General features: G+C 42.8%; 1 protein-coding gene across 1 annotated transcript; it reads right to left on the bottom strand.

The window, feature by feature from the left end:
* Window positions 1-2083: 2083 nt before the first annotated feature.
* Window positions 2084-9325, bottom strand: LOC310792670 (hyaluronidase-5-like). Its single transcript, XM_083654390.1, has 5 exons — window positions 9238-9325; window positions 6026-7010; window positions 5157-5246; window positions 4659-4909; window positions 2084-4162 (listed from the first exon to the last, which is right to left on the bottom strand). The coding sequence occupies exons 2-5, from the start codon at window positions 6968-6970 to the stop codon at window positions 3991-3993; spliced, it is 1458 nt and encodes a 485-aa protein (XP_083510516.1). The 5' UTR covers window positions 6971-7010; window positions 9238-9325; the 3' UTR covers window positions 2084-3990.
* Window positions 9326-15298: the final 5973 nt, after the last annotated feature.

Here is a 15298-nt window from a genome sequence, read left to right as displayed (position 1 = left end):
ACTTGGCTTATTTAGTCACGTAACTCTATACCTGAGGCCCCATACATGTAAATGCACTTCCTGTGGCTGGGGGGCAGAGTCTTGCACCGGGTCGTCGGCACCCACTGGCTAACACACACAAAACGTGTTTTAACGGGTAAAAAAATGAATAAAATTCTGGGCGGGCAGCGGGTGAGAACAAACATGTGTTTTTGTTTTTTCTTGCACAAATCAGAAATGAAAATAATTGTGCAAATCACATAATATCACCTAAAATGATCAAGCCACTGCCAGGAAATTGTGAAAGCAACAACACAACCTTTGACTCCCCATCCTGCCAAGTAATGATCAGGCGACAGCGATGTAGGCTAGCTGCTAGCTGTCCGTCAAAATGGATATTTTGACATAAAGGCAAAAATAGCCACGGGTGAATACCAATACATCATCTAAGGTCAAGACGGACATTTGGGAGAAATGTGGTGTGATCAGAGACTGTGAGAAGAACATTGTCAGTGGCTTTGCTACTTGTAAAAACTGCCAAAAAGTATTAGCCTTTGATAGGCGTGAGCTGGCTCTTCATTGCTTTATTTTGAATTCATGTTCATTGTTCAATTGCAAGTAACAAATAAAACAATTTAAAGTGAGTGACTGTGTATGTAGCCTGTGTGTTTAATCTAGGGATGTTCATTTTGAAAATTTTCCAAAATCGATAATCGGTTAATATTAACGATCAATTATCGATCATCGATTTTATTAATACTTAGAAAATTTTCAATATTTTCATTTTTTTTTTTTTTTTTTACAAAATGAATGCCTATGGCAGAAAATACGAAAGACAACGTGTTCTCCTCAATGAACTCTTTATTTCAATGTGTCTCCTCTCCAACACTGCTGTCCCCGGCGCATGCCGGTGTGAATTTCCCATGTTTAAAACAGTTTTGTTGGCACAAAGGCCCATGCCCAGCCAGAAAACTAGAGACTATATGAAGCTCCACCTCACGTTAGTCGGCTGTGCAATGGAGTGGGGCGAGGAGGAACGAATTCCACCCAAACCTAGTCCAAAAAAAAAAAAAAAAAAAAAAAAAATTCTTTTTTTTTTTTTTTTTTTTTTTATAATTAAAAAATCGATCCAAATGCCACAGGATCGATTCCAATCCTTAACGATCGATTATCGATTTTCGATAATTGATGAACATCCCTAGTTTAATCACAGCTGGGCTCGCGGGACTTCTATTATTGAGGGGTCAGGCGGGTCCGCGGGTACGGGTCGGTTCCGGCGCTGCGTGCGGGTACGGGTTTGCAAGACTCTGCCGTAGGCCTGTGTAGGCTATGTTAACCAACAAGTATCTGTGAGAAGTCATGCATACGTACACAATTTGCATTATGCTGATGTTCTGTTCAAGCCTTGCAAGCCTATATGTGTATTTTTTATTGTACATTATCAACCGGTAACTGTGGTTGTCTTATTATAGCCATAATGGTTTAACATTTAAGGAGTTTTCACAAATCCCTTATTGTGAACATATGTCATTTTCCCAAGGTTGACTGTTAACAAGATGATAACTGCAGGAACTTGGTTGGTTGTTGTTTGACTATGGTCTGAACATAGGTTTTAAAAACAGATTTTTTTTTAAATACACATTGAAATACACATATTGAAATTATTTATTTTTTCTGGAAATGTATAATGCTATGAGACAATGCTTCTACAAAGATTAATTTAAAAAAATCATTTTTTATATCGACTGTTTCCAGAGTTCAGTCATGAAAGTCAAATGTTTCTTACAATATAGCTACTGCCTTTATTGTGCAAAATTAAATACAGGTTTTAGTTGGGTCATTTCCGATCATTCCGTGGATTTGTCATCTATGAAGGTTAATAAACAAATTTAGCTCCTGCTCGTTTCATGAAAATGCGGGCAACTTTTTTTATAGCCCTAAATCCAAAATGGCTACCATTGGCTATGTTGGAAAATAACTTTTCAATGGTCTGGCCTACAATGCTGCAAAGTACATGATTTCTGGGACTTTTTGGGTCGAGGGATTAATAATGTACGTCATTTTGATTATTTGACCTATTTTTGACCTTCAAGTGCAAGATGGCTGCCAATTTTCAGCTCAAAAAGGTTGATTTTTCTAAATTGCCTTCATATTAGGCTCTAATGAAATTTCTGCTCATGCTCAGTTGAATTATAAACAGTAAAGCAAAATGTAAGTACACAGAGGTCATCTCAAAGAGGTAAAAAAAGTCAACATTTGTGGTTCATGAGAAACAAACCTTCGCTTGCTATGGTCAGTAATTTCTCAGGCCAGAAATGTCTAATTGAATGACAGAGGTGTTAGTTTATTGGAATACACTGGCATACATTTGTACATCAATATCCCCTTTACAGAGCTGTCACAGTCACAGTTACGTGACATCTCTTGTCCCGGAAGAGAGTTCGCCATTCATTTTCTCAATAGACATTTTGAAAAATCCTTATATAACGAGTATTAAGGCTGGAACCAAGCCAACCTGCTAGTCTATGGCTCTCTCCAGATCAGAAGAGGGTGGAGCGAAAGGGGGGGGGGGGGTGGTCTTGTCAAAGTACAATTGTGGAGAGATTTAGGGGAAAATCAGGAAGAAAATAAATTTGAGACTTTTGCTTCTAAAGATCAAGTCATTTGTGTTTTTCAATTACTGACTTCAGAATTTCAGAAAGCAGACCTTTTCCAAAATGAATACATTTCGGAATAAAACGCTAACATGACCAGAAACACACCTTCCATCAGATGATCAGTGTGAACAGGGGAAAACACTGCACTTCTTCACAGACAAGATTTACAAACCCAAAAGGCCTCAACATTTCTTCACTGTTAAAAGCAGTAACTTTGCAAACTGAATGTGGTGAATATTTCCATAGTCTCTCAGCTATTACACATCATCATTTACATTTGAAATTGAAATACATCTGTCCAAAACACCCAAACCCATATTCACACTGCCGGCAACAAGTGCATTGCACTGGCTCGCAGTGTCCTTTATCATTTATTTTAATGTTATTTTACTTGCATACAAAACGATATAAAAAAACTACATTACAGAATCCCTGGTATTCTACACTCCATCAAGAGCCCTCCGGTCTTCTCCTGCTGGTTTGTTAGAAGTACAAAACTCCACTCAGAAGAAGATGCAGCCTTTTAAACTGTGGAACAGCCAACGAATCAGAGAGGTGGGCTCTGTAAGTCTTTTCAAACGACTGCTATAATCTTTTCAGCTTAGCTTTTAAATAGCCTTCATTAGCTGTTTCTGGTCAGGTAGGTGTATCTTGGTGATAGGAGGGGGCATGGTCAGGAAAGGGGGCAGGGTCAGGGAAAATGGGCCGTCGCTAGGGATAGTCAGGGTTGGAGGGGTGGCTAGGTGTATCTGGGTAGTCGGAGGGGCCATGGTAAGGGGCGGGGCTAGGGAAAAGGGGCCGTAGCTATAGGGGTAGGAAGGTAGAGGGTCTGGGTTCGAGGGGTGGGTAGGGGGAGTGGCTAGGTGCATCAGGGTCAGCGTTCTGATCCGACTCACAAAATACCCTATATATATATATACAATACTCCCAACTTTTTGGGAATTGGGGTTGTACAAATGAGCAGAAACTCCACTCCAAACACACACACACACACACACACACACAGACGCAGATCTCGCTGATTACCACTTTAAAAGATTCATATAAATCTGCAGTGCAGCAGTGGTCAGCCAGCAGCAGCAGTGTGGGGGCGGGGCATCACAGGGCAGCGGTCAGTCAGAGTGCTGCGCCCCCAGCAGCAGCAGCAGTGTGGGGGCGGGGCATCACAGAGCAGCGGTCAGTCAGAGTGCTGCGCCCCCCAGCAGCAGCAGCAGTGTGGGGGCGGGCATCACAGAGCAGCGGTCAGCCAGAGTGCTGCGCCCCCCAGCAGCAGTGTGGGGGCGGGGCATCACAGAGCAGCGGTCAGCCAGAGTGCTGCGCCCCCCGGCAGCAGCAGCAGTGTGGGGGCGGGGCATCACACAGCAGCGGTCAGCCAGAGTGCTGCGCCCCCCAGCAGCAGCAGCAGTGTGGGGGCGGGGCATCTTCCTGCGGAGCGGCTGCGTGTCGTCCACACCGCGCCCTGGATCAGGTTGTTGAGTGTGAGCGGTGAGCGGCACGGCTCCTTCCCGTAGCACAGGCAGTCGAACCTGCGGTCCAACCAAGGTTATTATCGTGAATGAAAACTAACAAAATAACGAAAACTAGGTGTGAGGAAACATTATAACAATAACTGAATTGTGTTTTTACGAAACAAACTAAAAAAAATGAACTAAAATGATAGATACAATGTCTTTAGTTCTTGCCTTTGTCAATTCATTTCATACATAAGCCTTGTATTTTAGGTAGATTCTGGTTGCCTTTGGTGGATGGTTGTTCATCTGTCCTAAGTGAGTACTGTTCTTTCTTTCTTTCTTTTTTCAAATGATATGTTGTTTTTATTACGAATACTTTTTCTGAGCTTTTTTTATCTCGCCCCAAATACCCCCAAAAAGACTCAACCTACAGTAACACTGAAACTAATAAAACCTCAACCTACAGTAACACTGAAACTAATAAAACCTCAACTCAACTCAAATCCAAAACAAAAAGTCCTGAATCCTAAAAAAAAAAAAAAAAAAAAGTAAAGTGCAAAGCTATAATAACCTGCGGTCGAACCAGTCGACGTCGTCCTGCGACAGGCTGCCCTCCACCGCCAGCCTGCCGCCGCGTTGCCGCTGGATGCGGAAGCGCCGGGCGTCCAGATGCAGGAAGTCGTCGGCATCCCACTGCTTCCTCACGCAGCGACCTCTGACCCCGCACAGTGCCTCGCTGCACAGCCGTGTCGCCATGGAAACGTTCAGAATGTACGGGTTCATGACGCGCTCCAGATGGAGGCGGGCGTCCAAACAGGAGTCCTAGGGGGGATTGCGAGATATTTCATAATTTAGTTGTTTCTTCAGTTGGTTATTAAACAAAGAAACAGCATTTTATGATCATCAATGATCAACTCCACAAATGTTTTGTGGACTAAACGTCAGCCGCCCTTCCATCGGCATGCGGGTGAGTAGATAAGGACAGAATTTTCATCTTTGTGTGGACTTATACTTTAATTTGACGTATTTCCTGTTGAAACAGGATATTGGGAGATGGCGCTTGCGTTACCTCGGTGTCAACGACATTCATGTCTCCCCAGGAAACAACGCCAGCGGCACCGAGAGCGGCGGCTTCTCCGATGGTGTTGATCAGGTCGAACTGGAAAGTAACAGTCAGCCAATCAGAGGAGAGCGGTGTGACACGGACAAGCAGCTCTGTGACAGTCAGCCAATCAGAGGACAGCAGTGTGATGTGGACATGCAGCGCTGTGACAGTCAGCCAATCAGAGGACAGCACTGTGATGTGGACATGCAGCCCTGTGACAGTCAGCCAATCAGAGGACAGCACTGTGATGTGGACATGCAGCGCTGTGACAGTCAGCCAATCAGAGGAGAGCAGTGTGACATCGACATGCAGCGTGTCTCAAAGGTCAGAGGTCACAGTACACTGAAAAATTGGGGAACAAATACTCCTGTGAGGCCTTGGCTTTAGTTCTTCTAAAAAAAAAGGGTAATAATCTTCAACATTCCCTTCTAACTCTCTTTCTGTCCCCAAATCCACAGTGATTCAACCTATATCCAGTTCATTTGTGCTGCATTTCTTACTTGAACATATATCGGTAAGAAATTGTGCATTGGAATGCAAATATTACTTGTACTTTTTGCCTGGACAGCAACAGTGGGGTCAGTAGCCCGAATGTCTGTCACTGACTGACTGACTGACTGGCTCATGACGTTAGACCATTAACACAGTCTAGCCATATACTAGGTTTTGACCTAGTCTTGTTCTTTTTCTTTTTAAGTCATCCTGTGTGCTTTGAGTGCCACGCTGGTTAACCTGATTGGGTCAATAAAAGGTTACATTAAGATACATGATGTTGCTGAAACACAGACGTGTGTCATCGACATATCGTTTTAGCGAGTGCAGCTGTGACTGACCTCTGACATGTAGTCGTCGACGCTGTCCTTGTAGACGGGGCGGATGTAGGCGTAGACGGGGATGGCGTAGGAGCTGTTGGGGAGCATCGACACCCTCATGGCCTCCCGGATGCGATGGCGGACGAACAGCCGGGCTTGGTAGGAGTCTCTGAGCTCCTCCTCCAGGTAGATGGAGGGGAAAAGGGCAGTGGACGCGTTCCAGAGCCACATCAGCTCATCGTTCCTCTGCTTCTCGATATCGGGGCATTCTCCGGAGAAGCTGGCCATGTCTTGGTTGTAGTCGTAGTTGTAGCAGTCGGGGTACAGGTAGTACCCCCAGAGTCTGTTCGGCCTCAGTCTCTTCCCGATGCGGATGGATCCGAGGAAGTATCTCTTGGCGGCTCGTTCGAACATGAACTTCGCCCTGTCCTCTGCCTTGTCGTCGGAGAGCGCCGGGTTCTTCTGCTTTGCCGTGTCAATGGAGATCTGTCTGTAGATGTCTTTGCTGCCCCAGTTTCGGTTCCACTGCGGCCTCCACTCTTCGAAGTCGAGCACGGCAAGACCGGGCTGGTGCGAGGGGATGTAGTACTCGATGTCATCCTCCGCCAGCTCGTGGTGCTCGTCGAAGTCGATCAGCTGCGGCAGGCCCTCGTCGTACATCTCGCCCGTGTCCTCGTCCACGTACGGGAAGATGCCGAAGCGGTCGGTGTAGAAGATGGAGATGCTCTGGTTGGTCGCCGCCCTCAGAGTGCTGCTGACCAACTGGAAGTGGGAGAGGTCGAGAGGCACGGCGAAGCGCTCGGCGCACAGCTCCGTCGGCGCGTTCCACATGAACAGGAACGGCTGATCGGGCTTGACGGGTGGGTCTGTCCTCGGTACCGCCCGGCCAAGGGCCACCACGCCTGCCAGCGTGATGAAGAGGGAGATGAAACGCCATCCATCACTGAGCCGTCTGTCTGGGATCATGTTGGAACAGGGTCTGGTCTGTGAGGAAGACACACTGACGCTAATTTGACAGAAGAATGAGAATGAGTTCCTGCAGCATTTTAGATGGTTTGAAGTCTGGATGGAAGCGAGAAGATATTGTCCTGCTGTCAGAGCTGTCAATTATCCCGCCTCCTAGATGGCTCCTAGATAAGCGCCATTATTGCTTGGTTGGCAGATAACTTCTTACAGCTAAATGTTGACAAAACCGAGGTCCTGATCATTCCCCAGATAACGCTGGCTCTTTTAAGAGTTAAGACCCAGATAAAAAGCTACCTGTTTAAACAGGCCTTCACCTGACTCCCTTGCACACTTTGTATTTGCATTTGTTTTGTCTTGCACACATGGGTATTTCCGCACTAAGCATTCATTACTCTCATTGCTTATTGTGTTTTTTATTCTTCTAATATCTTGTTTGCATTATGCTTTGCCGTGTATTGCTTTTCCATTTGTGTGGCTTAGTGCCTTTTTTAATGTCTTTTTTAATGTCTCTATCTCTGCACGTGTAAAGCACTTTCTGTCTGTGAAAAGCGCTGTATAAATAAGATTGACTTACTTTACTTACTTTACTTACTTACAGCTGCAGCTCTCACTGTTATTATTTGATGTTTTTACCTTCTCTTTTTTCTTTTTCTGCTTTTACTGCTGGCATGGCAGAGGAAGAGTTCAAATCACTCAAAAATAACCGCAAAGGGAAACTTGCGGCTTGCACACGCAAGATGAATGAAATGAAAGCGTTACTGGTGCCTGATGGAAATACTGAACAGGTGAATGAAGGTGTTGCAATATTCCAAAAGTCACTCAATGAATTTGTGGAGATACATGGATCTGTTCAAATGCAATTGTCTGAGGAATTAAAGGAGGAGGACAAAGTGAAATGGTTTGAGCCAAAGATGTCCACATACAGGGATTTTCTAAATTATTTTCTAAATTATTCTTTTACGAATAAAATCTTGCACAATATGATATAATCACAGACTTAAATGTGACCTAACAGTGGTGTACTGTAACAAAGAAATAATACTTTGTTACAGTACTTAATCATTTTTTGGGAGTATCTGTAATTTTCTTGAGTATTTACTATCTATATTTCTGCCAACTTTCACTTTTCACGTTTATGATACATTCATATGCCTATTACAATTGTTGATGTTTATATTTTTTCATGCCTGAGTTTGAGCAACTGTAGCATGACTCAATTTCCCCTCTGGGATCAATAAAGTCATTCTGATTCTGATTCTGATTCTGATCTGATTCTGATTGGCTATGTGGGCTCTGTCTATGGTGGTGTCAGTCATGATTTGTGACAATTTGTAACACTAATCAACGAACTGGCGTGCTCAACCCAACGTTTTAAAGATGGTTACTGGGTGCCGATCCAAATATCTCAAAAATTAAATCAAAAACAGCACTCGTTGCAACGCTGAGGAAAGCCTGTGAGGCTGAAACGCATCCGTTGTAGCCTACTATACTGCTGCTGTGCGCATTAAAAGTTTAAACTTTATAGACATCTGTGAGTGCTGTTTTTGACAATTTGTAACAGCAATTGTGACGTCGATCCTTCCTGGCTGAGGCTATATAAGTGGTGGGAGTATAAGTAGGTGACAAGGGTGAGTTAAGGGGAAAAGATAGTTTCTCCAGAGTTTCCACCCTAGAAATTGAGCGCGCGTAGCACACAAGATTTCTAGTATTTGTAAAACTGAATCAAATGTAAATATCAAATCATGCAGCAAACTGAAAGCTGACATCTAGTATTTACCTCTCATCACTGATAGTTGTCTACATGGTACTTTTGTTTAATTTTATTGTTTTGTTTTATTTTATTAATTTTGTCCGTTCAAAAAAACTTGTGCATAGATTCTCACTTGAACGTCTGAGCATGTTTGCACTCATGCCAGTTAACAGTTCATAACAGACACAAAGTTATATTTAGCAGTTCACAGAATCTGAAGTCATATCATGAAATGTGCATATTAAAGGCAGATAGATTCATTCTGACAAGGTTTAATAAACTTAACAGATGTGTCAGTTTAAGTAGTTTGCTGCAGTAACAGCTGGTGAACTTGACCCCAATAACCATCTAGGTTTAACACCCTTTTAAACATGGAACTGCCAATAAACCTTTGATCCACTTAATGAGACGTTAACATTACAGCCACTCGTGTCAGACTCAACCGCTCAAAGTGTCACACTGTGTGTGTGTGTGCGTGTGTGTGTGTGTGTGCGTGCGTGTGTGTGTGTGCACCAACCTGCTCGTCCGCCGTCCAAACTGCGCACTCGATCAATGCTTTGCTGCTGTAAATGATCACCTCTCAGTCATAAAGCGTAGCCTCGTTCTCATCTGGGAGTGTAAATAGCATGTCTTTAAATAAGCTCTGCCTCTGCCACAGCTCGGAGCCTTAAGCTTCAGTTACACACAAAACACTTGTGGAAACTTGTCAGAGTGAGAAGGATTGATTCATGTCCTGGCTGGCTGCCCTGAGGTATTCCACGTGTTATTGTGCTGTGCGCCCGGGTTAGAATGAGACCCTGGAGGGACTTGAGGAAGCTCCTCTATTATGAGGACAATGTGTGGACACCAGCGCTCATGTCAGGTGTTTGTCAGGGCACGCAAGGAAGGAATGTCCCCACTTTTTCACTTGGTCAACTCCAGTAATGTACTGAACACTGTGGGGAATCCACCCGCTTTCATCACACATAAATTGAGCCATGCATGAGACGGATGCTGGTTGTTTCCGCTATTATAAAATCATCATCTTTGACTTGAGCTGAAATACTGGAACAGCAACAACAACAGCAGTGATGCGTGTAGCCGGAGGGCCTGAATCACTGGTCACTGTGTGAGAATTTGGGGAGGGGAAGTGAACTAGAGCAGTGGTTCTCAAATGGGGGTCCGGGGACCCCCATGGGTCCTTGAGGAGTTTCCAGGGGGTCCCCAGCCAAAAGGGGGGTAATTTATTTGAGCTATAATTCCATTCATAAGTAACACAATGACTATTTTGGTGATGGGTTATATAGGCTACACTTTCTGTAATAAAACAATCAGTCTTATTATCATATGGGGGACTGTGGGACAAAATCCTATCAGATGGGGGTCCGTGGTCTAATTTTTGTCAGTTTAGGGGTCCTTCATGTGAAACAATTTGAGAACCACTGAACTAGAGGTGAACACTGACATCATTATCATCAATATTCATTGGAAATGCAAATTGTGGTGCCTTCAAAGCATATTGGCATAATTATGAAATATATCTCCAAATATACACACACACACACACACACACACACACACACACACACACACACACACACACACACACACAGTATCAGTCTTCTACTTTCACTGATGACGAGGCAACATTTACAAGATGAAAGGTATTATATTGTGTTTTATTCTTCAACCTGTTAATTGGTATTGTTGACTGATTTACATGTAACTGTAATAAGACAGTAATACAGAAGCAGCCTCTGTGTGTGTCAGGAGGGGGGGAAGTCTTTGTGACAGTTTGTGAACACATCTGTGCTCGAGTGTTAAATGCATTTTTCATAATGTGAGTTGAAGAATGAATAAGGCAGACATGGTGGGTCAGTGTACCTTCAAAATAAAAGCCGAGACCTTGTTCTAAAAACACTGCAGAGCTGGGCTCTTCTGCCACAGGCGCGGGGGGGAGATCTTCCAGGCGTCTTCATCCAGAGCTGCCGTGAAACATGAAACTTGTCTATGTTGTCGGGCTTCCACGGAGGGGATCCACCCTCCTCCACACGTGGTGGAGGAGGAGGGTGGAGGAGGGTGTGCATGGTGACACATTGTGTGCCTGTGTTGCGTAAACGCTGTGGCAGTCACTTTCCCTAAGCCCTATTAGGGGGTTATTAAGGCTTGTCAGTTTATGATTCATAGCCTACTGGAATAGTGACAGTAAGCAGCATTTTGGCAAACAAACCACGTTCCCGGGTGGAAACGGCAATGGAACCCTATGGAGCCAGCTTTGAGTGCTCACTCAAAGGGGTGCGGTGCACATTTTAAAAACTGTGACAACTTTAACACAACATATATTATACATCAACTTCTTGAGCTACTTCTGCTCTCACTCAGAATGTCAAAATATAAGCGATGTCATGTATAGTTTTTGACATACCGGTATGAATGTTTGTTTGGCACAACTCATACTAGTTAACCGCGGTCCCGGCTGTTTTGCGGTGATTTGTTGTTGTTGTGACGTCACGCTGATTCCTCGTATAGCCTATTCATAGTTTTTTCTGTGATGTCCATAGTAGGCTATAGCCTACTTAAAAACAGATTGATTACTAGGCTATATGGAGTGTGTAAAAACGCTCAAATTGACGATTGGGTAACACTTTACAATAAGGTACACAAATAATGTAGTAGTTACTAGTAAACTAATCATTAACTAATAGTTAGTTAATGAGTAGTTAATTAATAATTGGTCATTAGTTAATCATAGTTAATGAGTAGGTAGTCATTAGTTAATGATTAGTATCTAAGTTCCTGAGTAGAGTAGTTAGTCATTACTTAATGATTACTAAATGTCAGCTCGTGAATATAGTAGTTAATCATTAGTTACTGATTAGTCGGTCAGTTCCATGAGTAGAGTAGTTAATCGTTTGTTAAGGATTAATAAATGTCAGTTCGTGAATATATTACTTAATCGTTAGTTACTGATTAGTCGGTCAATTGATGCATGCAAAGTGATGCATCATACTGAGTAGTTAATGGGTACTGAGTCATTACTTAATTATTACCTGATCATTAGTTACTCTTATACGGAGTAGTTAATGAATACTGAATCATTACTTAGTTATTACCTGCCAATTAGTTACTCATTTTGTGTACCCTATTGTAAAGTGATGCAACAATCATTAACTATGACAGTTTGATTTGAAGTGTCATTATACATGTACATGTTAAGGGGTGCAAGATGCATATTCAGCCTGATTACTGAGCAGCATACAAATAAATTATGCCTTAATATAATCGCTGAAACATTAAAGACCCCCTAAAGTCAAAAATCAGTTTTTCTTCTTCTTGTTCCTTCAGGTGGATGTCTGAGCTTCACTGTGCAGAATGATGTCTGTGCAGAGTTTGACACTAGAAGACTGTTTTTACATTTCTCTGCTGAAAGTGGAACGTTTCTCTGAGCTCACTGAAAAGGACATTTTCAACAAGCATGATTCGTGACATCACAGATACTGGAGCCAATCCCTGTCCAGTATTCAGCAGTTAATGCCACAACACATTCTCACTCCCAACTCGTCATATACTGCACATGATGCAGGCAGCTTGGATGTTTACTGCGTTCTGACATTCCAGAAGAAAAGAAAACTCAAGTCGCCTACCCAGAACTCTGCTTGGTTGTCTTTTCATACTGCATGAATAAATAACTATTTATAGTAACTTTTCTAAATTAAATAAAAGTTTAGAAGGTGCTGTCGTGTAAAATACAAAGAGACACAGATTGACGTTTTTCCATCACAGACATTCAACATTCATTGTGGTCTTCCATGAAGGAGAAAGACACAAAACAGTAAAAACAATCAAAATATATGAATGTAGCTTAACTGTTTTCATATGGGTCTGTTCTGATTCTTCCAAAGTAATGTTCCCCCTTCCTGATAATACTGCTTTGGTTTAAAGTATGTTAGATTTTTAATATGAGTTTTCAGATATCCAAGGCCATTGCCATTATAACATCACCCATATGATTAAGTTTCAGATGTTCAGTATAGTAGTACACATTATTCATTGGTATACCTCTGAGAGGTCTAAGTCAGAAAAAGTAGACATGTGTGCACGTGTGTGTGAGCACTCAGAATAATAGTAAAAGAACTGACAGGGGTAGAATGTTGTTTATTTTATGTTTGACTGGAGCTGTTGCAATATCATCTCTACATCACTAACAACTAACAGTGTGAGCCTAACATGATGGTAATATTAGAAACGTGATAGATGCTAGGTAGAAAGACAAACACCCACACTTTTCAAGGATGATCCACTCCCATATACAGTAGCTTCAGGACAAAATCATGACAAATGTAGGTATTATTTGCAATGCTTTATTGGTATTAGATTTGTTCTTTTGTCATCACATTACAGCAGAGATGTGAAAGGTAACATTTCTGTCTTATTCCTCTTAGAAGTCTGATGAAGACTGATACACTGTTGCTTTCTCTACGGTTGACAAAATGTAGCTACTTTGTAAGTCGCTTTGGACAAAATCGTCTGTGTTACGGTCTTCAAAACACAGGCATAAAAGGCTCAACAGAAGGCCAAAACATATTGAAGGACGCCAGAGAAGGTTTGCAAAGAAAACAAAATGTTTATTTAATATAATCAAAATTTTCAAAGTATAACAAAGCATACAAACCAAAAAGACTGGAGATCCGGCCAAACTGAGCAAAAGGGCCGGGGCCAACTCCTTTGGGCCGTCGAAGCCAGTATAAGGCTATAAAACAAGAAAAGCTAAACTAGACTCAACCCAAAGGACTACTAATAAAGTAATAATAATAATAATAATAATAATAATAATAATAATAATAATAATAATAATAAACTCCACAATTTGGTTCCCAACACCCCAATCATCCTCCGTGGATAACGTGCAACGGTGTCCCATTTACGCATGAGCACCTCCCCTTTAAAAAAATAACCAGTGAGCATTTTCTCAACGTCATCCACTGGAACAACAGCGTCAAAAAGAGGGGTTAGAGACTGATCTCGTTTTTGCTCAATAACAAGCTGCTCCTGTGACATGTGTATGTTAGAGCCTGGCTCACTCACAGGAGAGGACAAAAATAAAAGGTTTGGCTATTGGGACATTACGCTCAGAGACGAGGAATGACCCCTCTCAAACGTCTCCCTGTGAGGGAGTACATACTCATCCGCAAGGACAGCTGCCTCGGACAGTTTGGATACTTTTTGCTCATTGATATATAAGTAGCAATTTTGTCTGGCGAGCAGTTTCTAAATTCCTCCATATATAACAGATCACGAAGATTGTCAAAATCATTTACATTTTTAGAGTGGCACCAATGATCAAACGGAGGTTCTTTCTCATGACCAAACTCAACATATTCATCAACATCAAGTTTTCCTGACCCGGCGAAATGTCTGCCGATACGCCTCAGGAACCAATTCATATGCTCGAAGCACCGCGACCTTGACATGCTCATAGTCAAGACTTGAGTCAGGAGACAAGGATGCATAGGCCTCCTGCGCTTTACCAATAAGCACGCAGTGGAGAAGCAGAAGCCAGATGTATTTGGGCCATTTTAATGTTACTGCGACACGCTCAAACAGGACAAAGTATTTATCCACATCCTTCCCACTAAAAAGGAGGAACCATGCGAAAGCATCTATTCACATTGCGGTTCGGATGCAGTGGAGGAGAAAGCCAGCTGTAATTGAAGCTCCTGTAAGCGAAGCGGTTGTCTTTTAGTTTCCTCTTCCATTTTCTGACTCTCCAAGTCCCTGTTTATCTGCATCTCTGTCTCCCGTACTGCTAAGCTGATCCCCGCGCATCTCAAGGTCTAATTCCTTAGCTCGGATCGCCTCCCCTGGAACGTGCGCCCCCAGCGAAGACTCCTTTACCTCTGGCGACGCACGAGGCAAAAGCCCCTTCTCAGTTAACGCAGACAATAGCTCTGATTTGATCGTTTGATGTTTTGAAACAGTGATGCCAACATGTTAGGCGATAGCAACCAAATCAGTTGAAACCGTCAAGGTAAATAAAAAACATCTATAAACCTATGTCTGATCACAAGAAAACATAAACGTCTAGCAACCAAATCATCCCTTGCATTTATGAAAAACCCAGAGTGTTGGTTGTGCAACAAACTCCTGCAAATTAAAGTCTGCCATAGTCTGGACTAGACTGTCAAAACCTTCTCCCCGTAAGCTACAAAAACCAGGCCTGCGCGCAAAAGCTTGCCAAACGAGCAACAGGCACTAAGCCGAAAAATAACGGAATACAAAGGGTCAAAGCAACACTCCACACTGTTACACTATGTAACGATCAATATGTGGAGGAAAAACGATTTGCCTTTAACACGGTTTGTGATAAAAAAGTAACTGTGCGTGCGCATGTGAAGTACTTTCAATGACAGCAAACAAAACAAAGTTCCCAGCAACACACACACATGTCAGATTAGACACATGGGGGGAAAAAAGTTACTGTCACAGCTTGCGATCACAGTACCCACCGCAAAAACAGCTACAGCACTGAGGCCAGCAACCAGACCAGCAACATTACCGCACAATGCCGGCACGGAAAACGACACTACCTAAAAAAGATG

Source organism: Poromitra crassiceps (assembly GCF_964638095.1).
Source record: "Poromitra crassiceps genome assembly, chromosome: 18".
NCBI classification, from domain to species: domain Eukaryota; kingdom Metazoa; phylum Chordata; class Actinopteri; order Beryciformes; family Melamphaidae; genus Poromitra; species Poromitra crassiceps.
The sequence above is the reverse complement of the archived record's forward strand: the minus strand, read 5'-3'. Positions and strand labels throughout refer to the sequence as shown.